Source organism: Chelmon rostratus, chromosome 19 (assembly GCF_017976325.1).
Source record: "Chelmon rostratus isolate fCheRos1 chromosome 19, fCheRos1.pri, whole genome shotgun sequence".
Taxonomy (NCBI): domain Eukaryota; kingdom Metazoa; phylum Chordata; class Actinopteri; order Chaetodontiformes; family Chaetodontidae; genus Chelmon; species Chelmon rostratus.
The window spans coordinates 11,445,801-11,461,321 of record NC_055676.1 but is presented as its reverse complement, the minus strand read 5'-3'; the positions used below and the strand labels follow the sequence as shown (position 1 = coordinate 11,461,321).

At 41.3% G+C, this 15,521-nt stretch overlaps 1 protein-coding gene across 1 annotated transcript; it reads right to left on the bottom strand.

Annotated features, from left to right (window-relative positions):
- Positions 1–115: 115 nt before the first annotated feature.
- Positions 116–15,501, bottom strand: rbm18 (RNA binding motif protein 18). The gene is made up of 6 exons (XM_041960878.1): positions 15,298–15,501; positions 14,347–14,460; positions 8,863–8,989; positions 7,891–7,971; positions 4,218–4,318; positions 116–2,766 (listed from the first exon to the last, which is right to left on the bottom strand). The coding sequence occupies exons 2-6, from the start codon at positions 14,451–14,453 to the stop codon at positions 2,583–2,585; spliced, it is 600 nt and encodes a 199-aa protein (XP_041816812.1). The 5' UTR covers positions 14,454–14,460; positions 15,298–15,501; the 3' UTR covers positions 116–2,582.
- Positions 15,502–15,521: the final 20 nt, after the last annotated feature.

Below are 15,521 nucleotides of genomic sequence, written 5' to 3'. Positions count from 1 at the left end.
CAGAAATATACAAGCTGACCTATAGGCTGTAACGCAGTAATTAACCTACATACTCGGACATATAAATAGACCTTTTTATACATAGCATCATCATACATATGCTGGTTTCTCCTGTGTGTTCAGGCTGAACAGCGTCTACAATAGAACAGAAAAATAAAGATGCCCCAAAATACACGAGTAGATCACCATAATACATTTATTCAAATTCCACAGAGAAAAATAGAGTTTAATTAATTTCAGTGGTGTAATCATGTGTATTCTCCTCGCTCCCACGTATTTGAGCGCCATTCGTCCTCAGTATTTAAGGCTTATTTTTTATACTTAAAAATCCGTTTTAGTTTTCGTTATTGCAATAATTTAAAAGTATTTTAAATTACATGTGTTGCGTAAAATTAAGGAAAAAGACGTAATAAACGGATGGTTAACAAATGCATGTTTGGGATTTACATGGAAGAAAAGCAAACTTAAATAACTACACAGTATTTACGGATTATAAAAAAAAAGGTTAGGGTTGTATTTTAATCTTTTATTGTGACACAAGTGTTTTAGGATATATAACCCGAAACAAAAAAAAAAAAAAAAATCATGAAAAAGGATGAGCAGCCTTTTCTTTATTATTATTATTTCTGCGAACAGTAGAGGAGCTGATGCAGATGAAAGAAAAGGCTCACAAAGGCCGATAATGACCGGATATACATCCAGCCGCTTTAAACCGACGCGTCCATCAGGCGAGGATCTCACGATTATCTGCAAATGTATAGATCAGAAATGATCAAAAGAAAAAAAAGAGGTGAAATTATTTTTTTTTAAATTTAATCAATCGAAAAAATATTTGATCGAATAGGTGTTTTATTGAAAACAGATAAATACACACATCTCAAAGAAGTCGTTAATTTGATTTCATGGATATCAGAAATGTTCTGCAGTCGGTTGAGCGACATTAAAAAAAGGGCTGCGTGATGTATGTCAAGAGGTAGGATTTGATTTCTTCCGTGCGCACGAAACGATGCTCCTTCTTTCATCCTGTCCGATTGGCCTATCGATCTCTATCCCTGCTGCACTTCGTCTAGCCTAAATGCGCGTTAAATATTCTTCGTAAACTCTCAAAAACATTGGCTCTGCAAAGGACCTTTGGTTGGTAAACTCACTCTTCACGCAAACATACTCAGACTATGATTTCGCCAACGTATTGTGCGTCTTTTTGCCTCGAGAACGGGTTTTATAACCTCACATCACACCTGCAGGAAAACACAACTCAGGTCACACAAAACAACTATTTTGCTCCACTGACAAGACATAGAAAGCAATAACAAACTTTACATTTTAAAACAGTTTGCACATAAACCCATATGCAAAAAAGTCTACAAAATATTCAACTGATTTACAGCACGTTTTGGTAGACTGCACAAAAGTGGATAAAGCCAGCTGTCTGGGGAGTCAAAAAAGAAAAGTGGGCCTCCAAACATACCAGGATTATCATATTACAGAAAAGATTTGTGACATTAGGTTTAATTGTGGTAATCTCCCTGGTTTAAAAAAAATCTGAGATATTTCAGGACTGCTTTTTTTGAACTCAGATAATAACGGTGGATTAGTTTTAGTGAGCAGTCCTTTAAATCTCCAGTTGAGATGCAGATGGTTTACCAAATGTCTTACAAAACAACACCATGATATCAGCAAAAACATGTGGACAGAGTATTTCAATGTTGAGCGCTGAGTGACAAACCATAACACTGAATCTTGTAGTAGTCGAGAATCTACAACAGCACGCTGCAGATGTGATATTGAATTGCCTTTAATTGAAAAATTAAAATAAAAGAGACTGTGGCAAAGGGGGATACCAAAACTCCACACACAAAAAAAAAAGTCAGTAAAAAGAGTTTAACTGCAGTCGTATAAAAATTGGATACAAGAAGAAAAAAAAAAAGGCAAACTATTAGGAAAAGTAGGAACATCACAGAAAAATACTGCAACTTACAGTACGTGTCGTCGAGTGGCTTGTGGCTTATCATCTGAACTCTATTAATACAAACCTGCTACAAATCTGTGTATTTCCTCCTCTTCACTCAAGTCTTGAATAAAGACACAAAATTTGTATTTCACCTTTAAATAATGTGAGATCTGAAAGTAAAAAAAACACACCTCCAAAACAATAAGAGGATGAGCATTTAGACTCCTTAATAATAACATTTCTCTATCCTAGCAGCTGTGCGTCATGTGACTCCCAGCTGTCATGATTCACCTGCATTAAATCTCTGCAAAAGTGAGAAAGCAGACTGATAAGGGATCCAACCTGAGCAGCAGTCAGGTATGGGGCATATGTTAAGACTGAATAACAACTGACGCTGTGACCCAAAATAACTCAAAACCACTTTAGGTACTTCTCCGTGATTGCTGTGATTATTCCAAAAGAGTTCAGGTTCTCAAAGTATTACGAACAACTTCAAAACCTTTTATTCCCAGATGGGATGTGTACAGTCTTTATATCTAGTGTAGAGTCTGTTTGTGTGTGGGTGGGGGCTGAGGTGTGTATGTGGGTGGTGGTGGTGGGGGGGGATCTCCAGAGTGAGTGGGAGGATGGGTCATCTCCTAAACTTGCGGAAGGGCCTGCTCTGGTTATTGTGGTGAGATTTAGAGTAGGGCTCCCAGCGTTTCCTCTCTGGCGGTTTGTTGTAAACGTAGGCCGACGGGCCTGAGTAGTCATCATCCGGATTCTCCTCCATCATCTGGAGCTTGGCCTCGATGGCGCGGATCTTAGCGCTCGTGCTAGAGGTGGGGTGGAGGGGAATAAAAGAGAGATGTTAGCAACGAGGCTGAGGGGAGGGAATACCACTGTTGATGCTGAGGGTGACGGACGAACTGAGTGATGGACAGATCTCGGCTGTGGCTGAGGGGGAAGGAAGACGCAGTATTAACACTCTCATTTACATGGAGGGACAGACGCAGGAGAAGAAAATGGAGCACAAGAAATGAAAAATAGCAGAAAAACGTGCATTTAAATGGTGAAACTGAATTTGAAGGAGCAAGTGAGAGAAGTTTGTAGGAAAAATTGCAGAGCAGGTAGGAAGAAGAGCGACTGGGGGAAGTGTCTTCAACGCAGCAGAGAGGGAGAGTCTAGAGGGGGAATCAGGGAAAAAAGAGTGTTTATATTTCCTCTCTTGTGCTGTGTGGAGAGTGATTTTGAAGTTTACACTAGAACCAAAGTGTGGAGCGTTTCCTGAGAAGAATCCAGATAGCTGATAACTTGCTCCATGCACTGGATTGTCTCGGTAAGAGTTGAAACTGTGAGCACAAGAGGCCTTTCACCGACTTAACAGTGCTCCATTTGATTGGTGTACTTACAGTGTGTGTGTGTGTGTGTGTGTGTGTGTGTGTGTGTGTGTGTGTGTGTGTGTGTGTGTGTGTGTGTGTGTGAATGCAGGCTGAAAAAGTGTAGCCACAATGATGGAACATGTTAGAACTTCAACACTTGCACAGATGTTTTTTGAACCAAAGTGTTAGTCCGGTTGTACTCAGATGAACTCGGATTGAACTGCGGTTTGTAGTGAAAGCAACAAACCCACAAGCTCTCCTATGATACCTACAAGACCGAGCTTGAGCTAAATGGAGGATTTGTTAAGGTGGCATTTGAAAAGCTCCTAAAGTGACCAGAGACAGTGTCTTGTTCATCCACAACCCAAAAATATTCAGTTTACTGTGACAGAGGATTAAAGAAGATTAATTCAATAGTTCATTGCAGTTCTAGACACAGCAAATCCCAATTTCACCACAGGATGGGTGTTGGTAGAGGGGGTTTAAGATTCGACCATCAGACAAACACTTTGGCTTAAGTATACAGACAACTTTACAACATTGTGTGATCGGCTATGCTGACAGCCAAAATGAGTGATCACAGAGTGGCTTACAGGCGAAAAGGTTGGCTTCTTCACATCACTGCCACACAAGCCTCGACTCTGTCTGAGCAGGCTTGCGTCATTGCTTTCCACAAGCTCAGTTTTCCACATCCACACTAAAATGCAAGGCCAGTGTTTTCAGATTCATCCACAGGACACTGCTTTCAATGAGTGTAGTTTTTGGGTGCGAAAACTGGTGGCTTAGTGTGGATGGACAGAACAGTGAGAAAAAAATAGATTCAGCTGGCTAAGTGTGGACATACTCTACAATAAAAATACGTATAACAACAAGCAACAATGGCGCTGTGTGTGTTTGGTACCAACCTGAGGTGGTTGGTAGTTACGGGTCCTTCCTCTGTCGTGCCGCTGCATGACGGTTCCAGACTCGGAGGCATCGTCTTCTCATTACGGAACCCCTCAAACCTCTGCACACGAGACATGTGGCCCAAACAAAATGACCCACACAAACAGTGATGGAGACACGGATGGACAGACAGATGGAGAGAGACAAAGGGGTAAAATAACAGGTAGAAGCCAGAAGAGATCCTTGTAAAGGGAGACAGAGGAAGTCACAAGAGAATCAGATAAAGATAAAATGTCTTCCCTGTTCAGACGTGGTGCCTCATGTCGAAATATGTGCAAAGATGCTGAATACAGAGATTACAGCTCACAGCTAGAATCAAATTGCATCTAAAATGTGTGCAGTGACCAATAAGATTGGAATTTCCTTTCCTGCAGAACACAAAAAATAGCTTAGTGCATCATTTGTGTTTCTCTAAACGAGGGCTTGTGTCAAACTCAAGACAATGCTGTCAGAGGGATCAGACAGCAACGTGTTCTCGGTGCATTCTGGGTACAGCCCCGCCTGCATTTAGAGGCATTTTAGTCCCAAGTTTGAACAGGACCACATAAGGAGTAGGAGAAGAAGACAGAGAATAAGAAAAAATCCCATCAACCACACATTCAGAAATAATCAGACCTCTTAATAGACACTGACAGTACTTCTCTGGAGAGCCAACCCCAGCTTCCTCCCACAGACATCAACATTATTAAACTGAAGTATTGATTGTGTTTGCGTCTGGTCAAACAGACAGTAACCAAGCACGACTGTGTCCAGCTCATAATCACACCCTAAGGCGCGAGGGAGGATAAAAAGGGAGCAGCTGGAGACCAACAACCAACGTCTGCACTCATTCCTTTCAAAACCACCTTCCAAACATCTCCACCAGCCCAACACAGAACTCTTGAAACCTGTGGGAAAAAAAGACAAAAACGAAAGAACAGTCACAAACATGATTGATGGCTATGAGAATCCCCAGCATTTGGTGCATCAGCAGCTATTTGCAGGAATATGAGGCTTGGTTACATAAATGCACAAAAGCACACAGACGTTCTTACATACTGTCCCAAGAAATAAATAACATGTATGGCCAAGAATAGGTCTAAAACAATGACCATTCCACCAGCCAGGACCCTTCCCTTCCACCTATTCCTAAAGGCATGCAGCTGGAATGCATATAGAGCTACGTTGAGCCAATCAGGCCATAATGAATCTGTACACGGTCCACAGTTTAAGTTGTGGAAAGTTCTGTTTAAATGTGTCTAGTTGTTTGGTTAAACCTGTGTTTTAATGATCTAATCAATAATAATTTATGATTATACAGGAGGAGTGGAGTCAGCAGTAGAAAAAGACACAGTCACAGGCAGGTTTAGAGTGGTTAGTGGTGATGAGAGTCACACGAAAGAAGAAGAAGATGAATTCAACCTGCATAACATACACAATAAATACAGAATAATAGAGTAATGAATTAGGACACGGTTGTTTAGCTGTTGAAAATGTTGATTTGGAGAGCCGTGGATGTTTATGAAGGGTTTCGGGGGGAAACTGTTCAATAAACGTTCATCAAAGTGATTTCCTCTCTTTCAAAGCTATATAATAGAGTCAAGATGTAAGCCTGGAAATGAGACAACAACTTCATCACCAACTGTCTCTGACTCATCTGTCCGCATATGTCACTTCTGGGATAGAATCGGCAAAGAGAGGGTCGCTTAAAATAAAAAAAATTAAAAAAATCAAGCTCAACTGTACCTGAGCTGGTTCCGTGGAAAACTGCTTAAATCTTTCTGGTGTAATAAAGACTACACTGTTAAAACTGGTCACAGTATCAGCTTCACTGGGTTGGGGGTGTTGTTTAACTGAGCACACAATACAGTCCCAGTAGCTGGAAAGAAACCTAACCTTTGGATGTGGTACACTCTTCTACAAGAAAGTTTGTTAGAGGGTTGTATTGCGTGACTTTTCTTTTTACAGAAGAGTAGGTCATCAGATTTTCTCTTTAATTTTAAGAAAATGATTCCATATTTTATAAAAAGTCTTGAGCCCCTTGATGAGTATTTCATTTTCTCTATCTTAAGAAAGTACAGTGTGTGTGATTTAGTGCGAAAAGATAGGTGAGTGTGCATCTTTCCATTGATGTAAAATAAGGTGTCTGGCGAGTAAGGTAGCAAAAGCGACTCAGTTTCTGTCTTTTCCAGTGGTTGCGAGGCAGGATTCTGCACCATGCCTGGCACGGATTGAAGAGATATGAAATTTGTTTACAATAGACTGCCATAATTCCTCTGCAATACCTTTGCCCACATCTAATGATGCATTCTTGCTATTCATCTTTGTTGGCCTGGACACTGATCAGAGATTCAGGTCCGCAGCTTGACGGCAGGCCGGGTGGAAGAAACTAATTCCTGTGGGGCAGCTTTGCTCCAACCTGGCTGACGTGGTTGCAGTGTCATATTAATGTATTGAGTCTGAGCATTCTTTTAAAATTAAGGCTGAACCCAAACTGCAATAGTGACTTTGACAACCCTAAACATCCACTCCAGTGTTTCCCGCCACTCAATTTGCTTCCTCACTCTGCAGCTAGAAAACACACAGCCAAACACTTTCTCCCAGACAGAGTTGTTGATCAACTGCCACGTGCTTAAAATGTCATGGATGGAGGACGACTTCCACTATGTCACGTACTTGCAGAAACAGGAAGACATTAAAATGCATTTTCACATTGACGCACCTTAACCTGTAGGTAGAACATGGAAAATACATCAAACGTGCTGTAGCTCTGTGATGAGCAAAACTAAAGAAATTCTGGTTGATGACTTGCTAATAAAAGCGTATCAGATCCAGATGATGGTGAACACCAGACCCAGCTATGCAAATGTGACAGTACCGAATATAAAAAAAAAACTGCAATCGTAAAAGAACTAAAATGAGGCTACTGGCAAGTGTACGGGAAGGGCATGCAGAGGGTGTTGACTGACACCTTCTGTAGTTCAAACTTATCTTCCCAATGACACAGACAGACTGGTGTTAATCGAACATGTGGGATATAAACAGCCGCAATTTTAGGTTCATAAAGGTATCCATAACAAAAGCTGTTTTCGGTTGGCCTAGTGGAGTGCAGTTACAATGAATCTGTGAGCAGATATATCCCGCAGCGTGTTGTCTTAGAGGCAGCAGCGTTGACCTTGACCTCCCTCTACTACGCATTTGTGTGTGTGTGTGTGTGTGCAGGGCGTGATTCGTCTCTATACAGGATATCCCTTCACCCATTGCCAGTAGGCTTTCTATTGTTAAGAAGAGACAGGCATAGGTTCTGCCGGGATCCCACTGCTCTCTGTAAACTGACTGCTGCAGTAGTAACGTGAAAATTAAGCATGAAAATCATCGTAGGCAGGAGAATGACCTTATTGATTATTTCTCTCATCTTTTTTGCTTTGTTTCTATCTACAGCGACAGGGTCACTGGTTCCTGGGCAGTTCTGTGTCTCTGAAAGTCAATGATATCATTTTTGTAACGCACAAACGTATTTTTAGTCTGTCAACCTTTGCAGGAGACCACAAACTGCAGCCACAGTGTCATACATCAACATGATGTGCCTTAATCCGCTTAGCCATCGGGCTGTGTAAGATTTTTACTGGCGCTGCGTTTGACACTTACCCTCACCTGTGCGTGTGCCCAGCGCACAACCAGTTTCTTGGACAAAGCTAGCTTCCCATTTAAACACTGGATCGCCCTCTCTGCCTCCTGCAGACAGACAACACATACACAAAGAGAAAGTGGCAGAGGAAGAGATTTTTTTTTTTTTTTTTTTTACAATTATGATTAAAAATCAGCCTTGATGATTGCACCCGAGTCATTAAATAATTAGTCCTCACAATAGAGAGATGGCAGAAACAATAATGGATGATGATGTGCCACTCTGTCTCCAGACAGACCATAAGCAATGTGTGCGTGTGTGTGTGTGTGTGTGTGTGTGTGTGTGTGTGTGTGTGTGTGTGTGTGTGTGTGTGTGTGTGTGTGTGTTGTGTGTTTGGGAGGCAGTGAGAGAAAATGTACTTTTATCTAATCAAATGAGTAAGTGGCTTTGATGCTAAATTATATTAATGAAGTACTTTTTCTGTGTGTATGTGTGAGTGTGTAAGATAAACACACACTTCCTCTGTATAATCCTTTTGGGAGGGCTTCATATCCCACTGATAGACACTAGCTGTGAAACGAGATGCTTATCACGATCCCCAGGCTCACTCCAAAACAAATACTGCCTGCTGAACCTGTGAAGCCGAGCGGGCTCCTTTTAACTCCCATTTATTTTTTTAAGAAACACGGTCCACTTCAGTAAGACACACAGTCAGGTCCTGACTGCTTGAAGATGTCACATAAAGCTTTCTCAGGCCATCAATAAGGGGATTAAAATGCACGCAAATACATCTGGAATAGTATGGCCATTGACCGATATAGTCTTTAAAATGCAGTATCTCAATTGATATTCATTTTACAGCCAAGACTGACAGATTGTGAGATAAGAATTGTATCAATTAAAATGCTTTGTGGTCTTTTTTTTTTTAACAGGAGCATATGATAACAACATTATTGAGACACATAGGAAATAAGAAATTGGGACATATCAAAATGTACCTCTCTGGTGTTGAAGTTGACAAAGCAGTAGCCCCGTGGCTGTCCTTCCAAAGGCCCGGACTTATGAAACAGGAAGTCAAACTGTTTCACATTGCCAAACTTCTCCAACAACTTCACCAGGTGATACCTGCAGAGAGATGAATCACGTGAAGGACAGCACAAGAAGTACAGAAATCCAGAGCAGAGGGTAAAATGAAGAGCAATATAGTATGTATTCTACATATATATATATATATTGTGTAAAGAATTCTTAAATAAGGACAGAGAGAACAAACTTTTATTTAACAAAATCATCAGACCTGCTCTGAACATACTTTTCCATGACAGTCAACCAAATGCACCATACAGTACACTGCAGGTCAACTCTGTGAAGCAGCCACACAGATATGCTCCACACTGTATTTGCCACCCTAAGGTCTGTGAATCTGTCAAGTGGGGCTAATGAGAATGACAGCTTTCTCTCCCTGACACCTTTTTAGCAGCAGGCCAGCTGGTATGGCAGCCCGGTGACAGTAAATCTCTCATTGAGACAATGCTGAGGATACAGTAGCAGGACAATGAGGGAATAAAAGAGAGGAAGCCTCAAATCCCCCCTGAGCACCGAGCTCTGCACAAACAACATCCACTCACTGTTTGGAGCTGCCTGGGACTGCTGGACGTACATATGCGGTCATTAAAGAGCGGTGCAGTGTTTGAGGTTGACTGACCACTAGCAGCCATGGGAAAAATACTTTTTCTGCCAGTGTGGAAAAGAGCGAAGAGTTCAGGGTCACCTGTAGACTGTATTCATGTTGCTTTACTGTAAATGCCCAGGTGTCGACTGAATGTTTCCAACACATGCCGAGCAGCAGGTGCTTTTCCACTTCTGGAACTGTCAAAGCTCTTGTGTATGAAATTATTTCTATGTGTAGTATTCTTATTTTTGTGCATGCAGCATGATTCGCATCTTCCAGCTATTGGTCTGCAACTAAGGTTTATTTTCATTGTGAATTTATCTCCCGATTATTTTTGAATCATTATTTGGTCTGTAACCAGTCAGAAAATAGTGAAAAACTTCCATCATAATTTCCCAGGATCAACTTGACATTGCTTGTTTTGTCTTATCTTCAAATATTCACATAAGATGTTCCAATTCCTGTCATAGAATATGAAGAAAACCAGCAAATATTCACATTTTAGAAGCTGGAACCAGTAAATTATCACTATTATTGCTCTTTTTTTGTCTATCAATTAATTGATTAATCATGTTTGGTGGGCAAACTCTTGTGCCAGAAACAGTTCATTAGCAGTATACAGCATCTTCCTGACTGATCACTCATTGAAACCACCTGTGATGTACCTTGTTATGTTTTTGAATGTAAAGGTAATGAGACTAGGCTTTGGCATTCCTCACTACAATGAAATGTTCTCTAAGTACCGACTGCACCACTCCTGTCTGCAAACCAATTAAGTCACTAGTTTACACTCATCTCTCTCTCATTTTAGGTACAAGTACAAAAAATACAGTCCTGGGGACAAAATAACTTTATGCAAAAGTAAAAACAATAGATTACTGGAGAAAAAAAATACATTTTCATGTTTGTACTTTGGCAGAATTTGGCAAACTATTTGCCCAAATATCACTTTATGAGTGTCCCCCACTTAAATCATATAACTGATGGACATAATTTGTTTGATGCATCTGGTGACAGGCAGATACAGTTACTGTTGACTTGTTACTGTAGGAAAAGCACAGGTGTCACTAATAATCTTAACAATGGCTCTGCTCTATTCAAGTGTCCCAATAAGTCACGGCAGCGTGACAGTGAGCCAGCATGAACAGTAGCAGGACCCCGAAGCCAAAGTAACAAAATGGAATTCAGCCATCATTAATCTGATCGTTTAACATGTGACAGTCCAGGCCTCAAAGTGACCTTGGGTGTCTTGTATAACTGTTCGCGAGGTATTCATGCTTCAGCCATTTATTGTTCAGTTGCTTGTTATTTTAAATGCTGAAGTCAATTGTGTGCGTGTCACCACAAAGATGGCTGTATGACGTTAGTGTGCAAGCGTGCATTTGTGCGTCTAAATGGGATTCAACGTGGGATGCGAAGGGAGAGGTGTGGGCTTTGGCTACAGGTTGTACTAATGTCTTCCACCCTTCTATGACTCCCTGGAGGGCTTTTGGCCAAAGAGAATTTCTGCTGTTCCCAGACAACACCCTGCAAGGCTCCCATGTGAAGGTGGCTCCTCCCGCACGAGGCTTATTGAAAAAGAAAAAAAAGCCTCCATTGAAAAAAAAGTTTATCATATTACTAATAACACTTTTCCGCTCTCTTATGCTTAAATTAGTTTGCCTTTGCACTTCATGCACCTCCAGACCACTTGAAACACTGATCAGGAAATGAGACAGGCAGTCATTTAGGTCAAATGCAAAAACTGTAAAAGCTGCAATGCACTAAATGTTAGTTTTTCATACTGCTAGACATTTCTGTACATGTATATGGCACATTTGTGCATATGTGTAAATGCGCGAGAGATTTAATGGCTGACACTCTAAGAACATTTTTGGATGCTAGCGGGCTAAACCACAATGGACCGCTCCTCCTGGGGGCTGTAAAAACCACCGGAGGAAGAGGAGGGGGGGGGGGTAAAGTTCAGAGAGGGGATGTTGATGGCAAGGTGAAAGGTGGAGGAAGAGCCAAAAGAAGAGAGGAGGTGAGAAGCCAGGTAGGAAAGATACAAGTGCGAGGAAGCGAAGAAGAGGAAGGAAGGAAGAGGGGGATGTGAGTCCGGTCCACAAAAAGATAAGACAAATGGTTCGGGCCAGAAAAGTGCAGGTCAGAGGGGGAAAAACTTGTAGAGAGGGGGAGCGAGTAGGTGGCAAGGCAGCTCTCTGCAATATATTTTAAAAATAAATTAGGCAATTAATTACAATAAATTAAAAACATCAAGGCCTGCAGTATGAGTATGATGATGGTTATACGTTCTTTAAAAAAAAAAAAAAAAACACGACTTCCAGGTACACAACAAAAAATGTAACAAGGCCAGAGAGACAACAAAGAGTTAGACGGTGATGGATTACCACGAGTGAAAAATTCCCCTCTCTGAGCAGCCAAAAGCACAAAAACATGAATATGTGGTGAAAGCTCCAGTTACACCTGCTGCTTCTCTGCTCCGTGTGCAGCTCATGGAAAGACGAAAAAATCTGACGGCATACTATATGGGCTGCTTATCTAAGTGCCGAGAAAGATCATTTCAATGGTGAAGAGTGAAAAGGGTGACTGATTTTCCGTCCTTTGACAAGGAGGCCAACAACTTAACTGGGCATTTAAGTGGGACAGTAGCAAGAGGATTACAGTTTTCTCATAACAGAGTAACAGAAATAGGAGGAAAAGAGAGCATTAGCAACACAGAGATGGGAGAGGAAAGTTCGGTTTTATACAAGAACTTGCTTAGAATAGATTTTTCGTCCAGGTTTGTATGCTATGAGTCCAACAGGAATCTATTATCCTTCTAAGAAAACTCGAGATAAGTCATAACCATAACTATTTTTGCAAAGACACACTCCAAAATGAACCTTTCTGACAGAGGACACACTACACAAAATGAAACAGATGTCGATGTAGCCGAATATTTCGCCTTAACCAACCAGAGCAAAACTGGAAACCTCCAAAATACTCTGATCAGCAAATGAGACCAAATACGACAATATTATTACTAGTCCAAATCCAAAAATGTTGGGGCACTGTGTAAAACATAATTGAAACAGAATGTGATAACTTGCCAGTCCTTTTTGAGATATACTCATACAATACATTTAATAATTTACCAGCATGTTATGCCAGCAACACATTAACAACAAGTTGTGACAGGAGCAACTAAAGACTGGGAAAGTTGTGGAATGCTCCAAAAACACCTGTTTGGAACATTCCACAGGTAAACAGGTTGATTGGTAACAGGTGATAGTGTCATGATTGGGTATGAAAGGAGCATCCTGGAAAGGCTCAGTCATTCACAAGCGAGGATGGAGCGAGGTTCACCACTTTGTGAACACATAATGGGGTCAGGAACACTTCATAAAGATGTTGTTGGTAAACACAGTTCTTTTGTAAATGATTGCATTCTGTTCTCATTTACGTTTTACACTGCATCCTGGCTTTTTTTGGAACAGGAATTGTAAATCATGTAAAAAACCTCCCATTTAACACTGCTATATGGAAAAATGATCTGCAAAAAAATAAACACCCATCAAAAAAAAAATTCTAGTATACATTTAATGACCCAGCAACCAATATTACAATTAATTTAACATTTTGAAAGAAGTGCGTAACGTTCAGTGATCTGGCCTCCAACACTCGTAATCAGCACCTTGCATTTCGGGTCTGCGCTCCTTCTCTGCACTGAGTTTTGATTTGGCTTACCGGGACAAACAAGGAGTACTGCATATGCTATCCAGGGGCTAATTAATCTTCCCAATCAGCACCAGGGGCCACGGGCATTTCTCTTGTTTTCCCTCCATACTGTGAAGCAGTGGGCTATTTAAGGAGAAGTAGAGCAGAGCAGGGAAAGGGGAAGGAAACGCCTGTCTAGACGCCCACCAGAGCTGCGGCCCATACATTCTCCAGCAGCCCCCACAGACGCACAAACACACAACTCAGCCCGAAAAACTACCTCCTCTCCATCATAATATATGCAGGAGCATATATTCTCTAAATAACTCTAAATATTTTAAGTTTTGCACATTCACTCAGCTGCACACAAGTCCTTAGTGGACACGAACGCAACATTGGAAGGATGTTTGCATGTACATATGATGTTCTGTAAAGTGAGACATGCTAATAATGTACACAGACACCTCAGTGTGTTGATGCCTACACCACTACCAGCTGCCGCCCAAACATCAACTGTGTACTTTCTCACACACACACACACGCGCGCGCGCGCACGCACGCACACACACACACACACACACACACACACACACACATTTCCAGGTTGACACAGAGAGAGTAAACAGGGCAGGTGAGTGAGGAATGATGGCTGCTCCTTAGCAGAGCAGGTCTCCACGCCTCGCTGCCTCTCTTTCACACACCCAGCCTGGTCTGTTTAGTCTCAGCCTGAGACACACACTCACAGACACACTATGCACATAGTTAATCAATCATATATGCACACACAATGCATTGCCTCTTTATGAGGCGGAGTGGGGCAAGTTAAAAAGCAATGCCTCAGGTTCACAATACAGACAGCCTTACAGCAGCCTCAAAGTGAACACTGAACACTAACCTTGTTTTTCACTGTGCTGCCTGGAGATTTGTAGCTTTGTGGTGATATATATATATTTGTTCTTAGTTCCATTAACATTTAATCCCTTAAAATGTGGTGACTACATTGTAGGGCAAAGTAATTATACTGTCTCCGGGGTACTTTCACATCTAATTTAATCTGAAACATACATTTTTAAAGATGCAACAAGCTGACTGGGACCTCCTTTTCACTCACTCTGTGATTTTGGGATCGATGTTGCCTATCCACAAGCGGTTTCCGTCATGGGCCACACTCTCGGAAATGATGGAGGCATTTTCCACTGTCTCTGCTGCAGACGACATGTGTACTCTGTGGGAGGCAGGCACAGAAGACAGAGAAATTGGGTTTAAGTCAGCATTTTTGCAGCATGTGTCAGCATGGTGCCATCGGGAATGTTTGCCCAGTGCCCTCATGAACACCGAGCCATATAGAGAATCTTAAACTATACCTCTCCAAACACTGTGGCTTATGTGATTGATCAGAAGGCAAATGGAAAATGAAGAGGACTGTTCACAACTGACCAACCTTCTGACCTACAGCACAGTCAATCACACAGAGACACTCAACTGTCAGACCATGATGGGACTCTTAATCTGTGCTTTGTAATGGGTAAATGCCCTGTATAGGTCAAAAAGTTAAGTCTACATAGACAGGTAGTGTTAACATCAACCATGAGACAAAAACACAGTAGGAGTTTGTAATATGATAAGGTAATTTTCATTAATTAAAAAGTCACCTTCATTTACCTTCATTTAATTTACAGTTTAGATATGAAGCTTCTCCACTTATCATTTTGAACAGAACAGGAAATTATAAAAAGTGAGTTAATTTGTTCACAGTGTAAGGCAAACACTTGGTTCTTTTAAAACCTGCTAAAATAAGAACTCAAGGTCTTCTCTTGGGAAACGATGTCTTGCTACTAGCTAACGTTAGCTTAGCTAACCGCAAGTTGATCGATTGAGTATCCGCGCGTAGATAGAGTTTGCTGGTTAAAATCGCTTGTGTAAAGTTAGACCAATCTCAGTAATCCAGGTAGTGAGACGTTCGGTTAGGATTAGCCAAATCTATCCACTAAACGGTTAATAGTCCGTTTTAGACGAGCAGTGGATAGCTAGCAGTTAGCTAGCTTAGATAGTATCACTTTACCTCCTCGATCTGTCAAACTTCCTCTTTGATGGCGACTAGTTTGTTCGACTTAATTTGCTACAAATCCCACTTTCGGGACGATTCAGTTACGTCAAAACGTAACACTAATCATTTCAAGCAATTTTTATATTTCCCTCCTATAAAAACTGACCAGATTAGCTAGCTCGAAGGATAACAGTCGCTTGCTACCGTCTAACAACAAAGGCGCAGGATGATGTTGTAGA

Excerpts from the sequence above, each read along its gene's own strand:
- rbm18 (XM_041960878.1), bottom strand. The coding sequence starts at position 14,453 with ATGTCGTCTGCAGCAGAGACAGTGGAAAATGCCTCCATCATTTCCGAG. Across the intron at positions 4,319-7,890 it reads TGCGCTGGGCACACGCACAG|AGGTTTGAGGGGTTCCGTAA; the intron begins GTGAGGGTAAGT and ends TCTCGTGTGCAG. Across the intron at positions 2,767-4,217 it reads GTAACTACCAACCACCTCAG|CACGAGCGCTAAGATCCGCG; the intron begins GTTGGTACCAAA and ends CCCCACCTCTAG.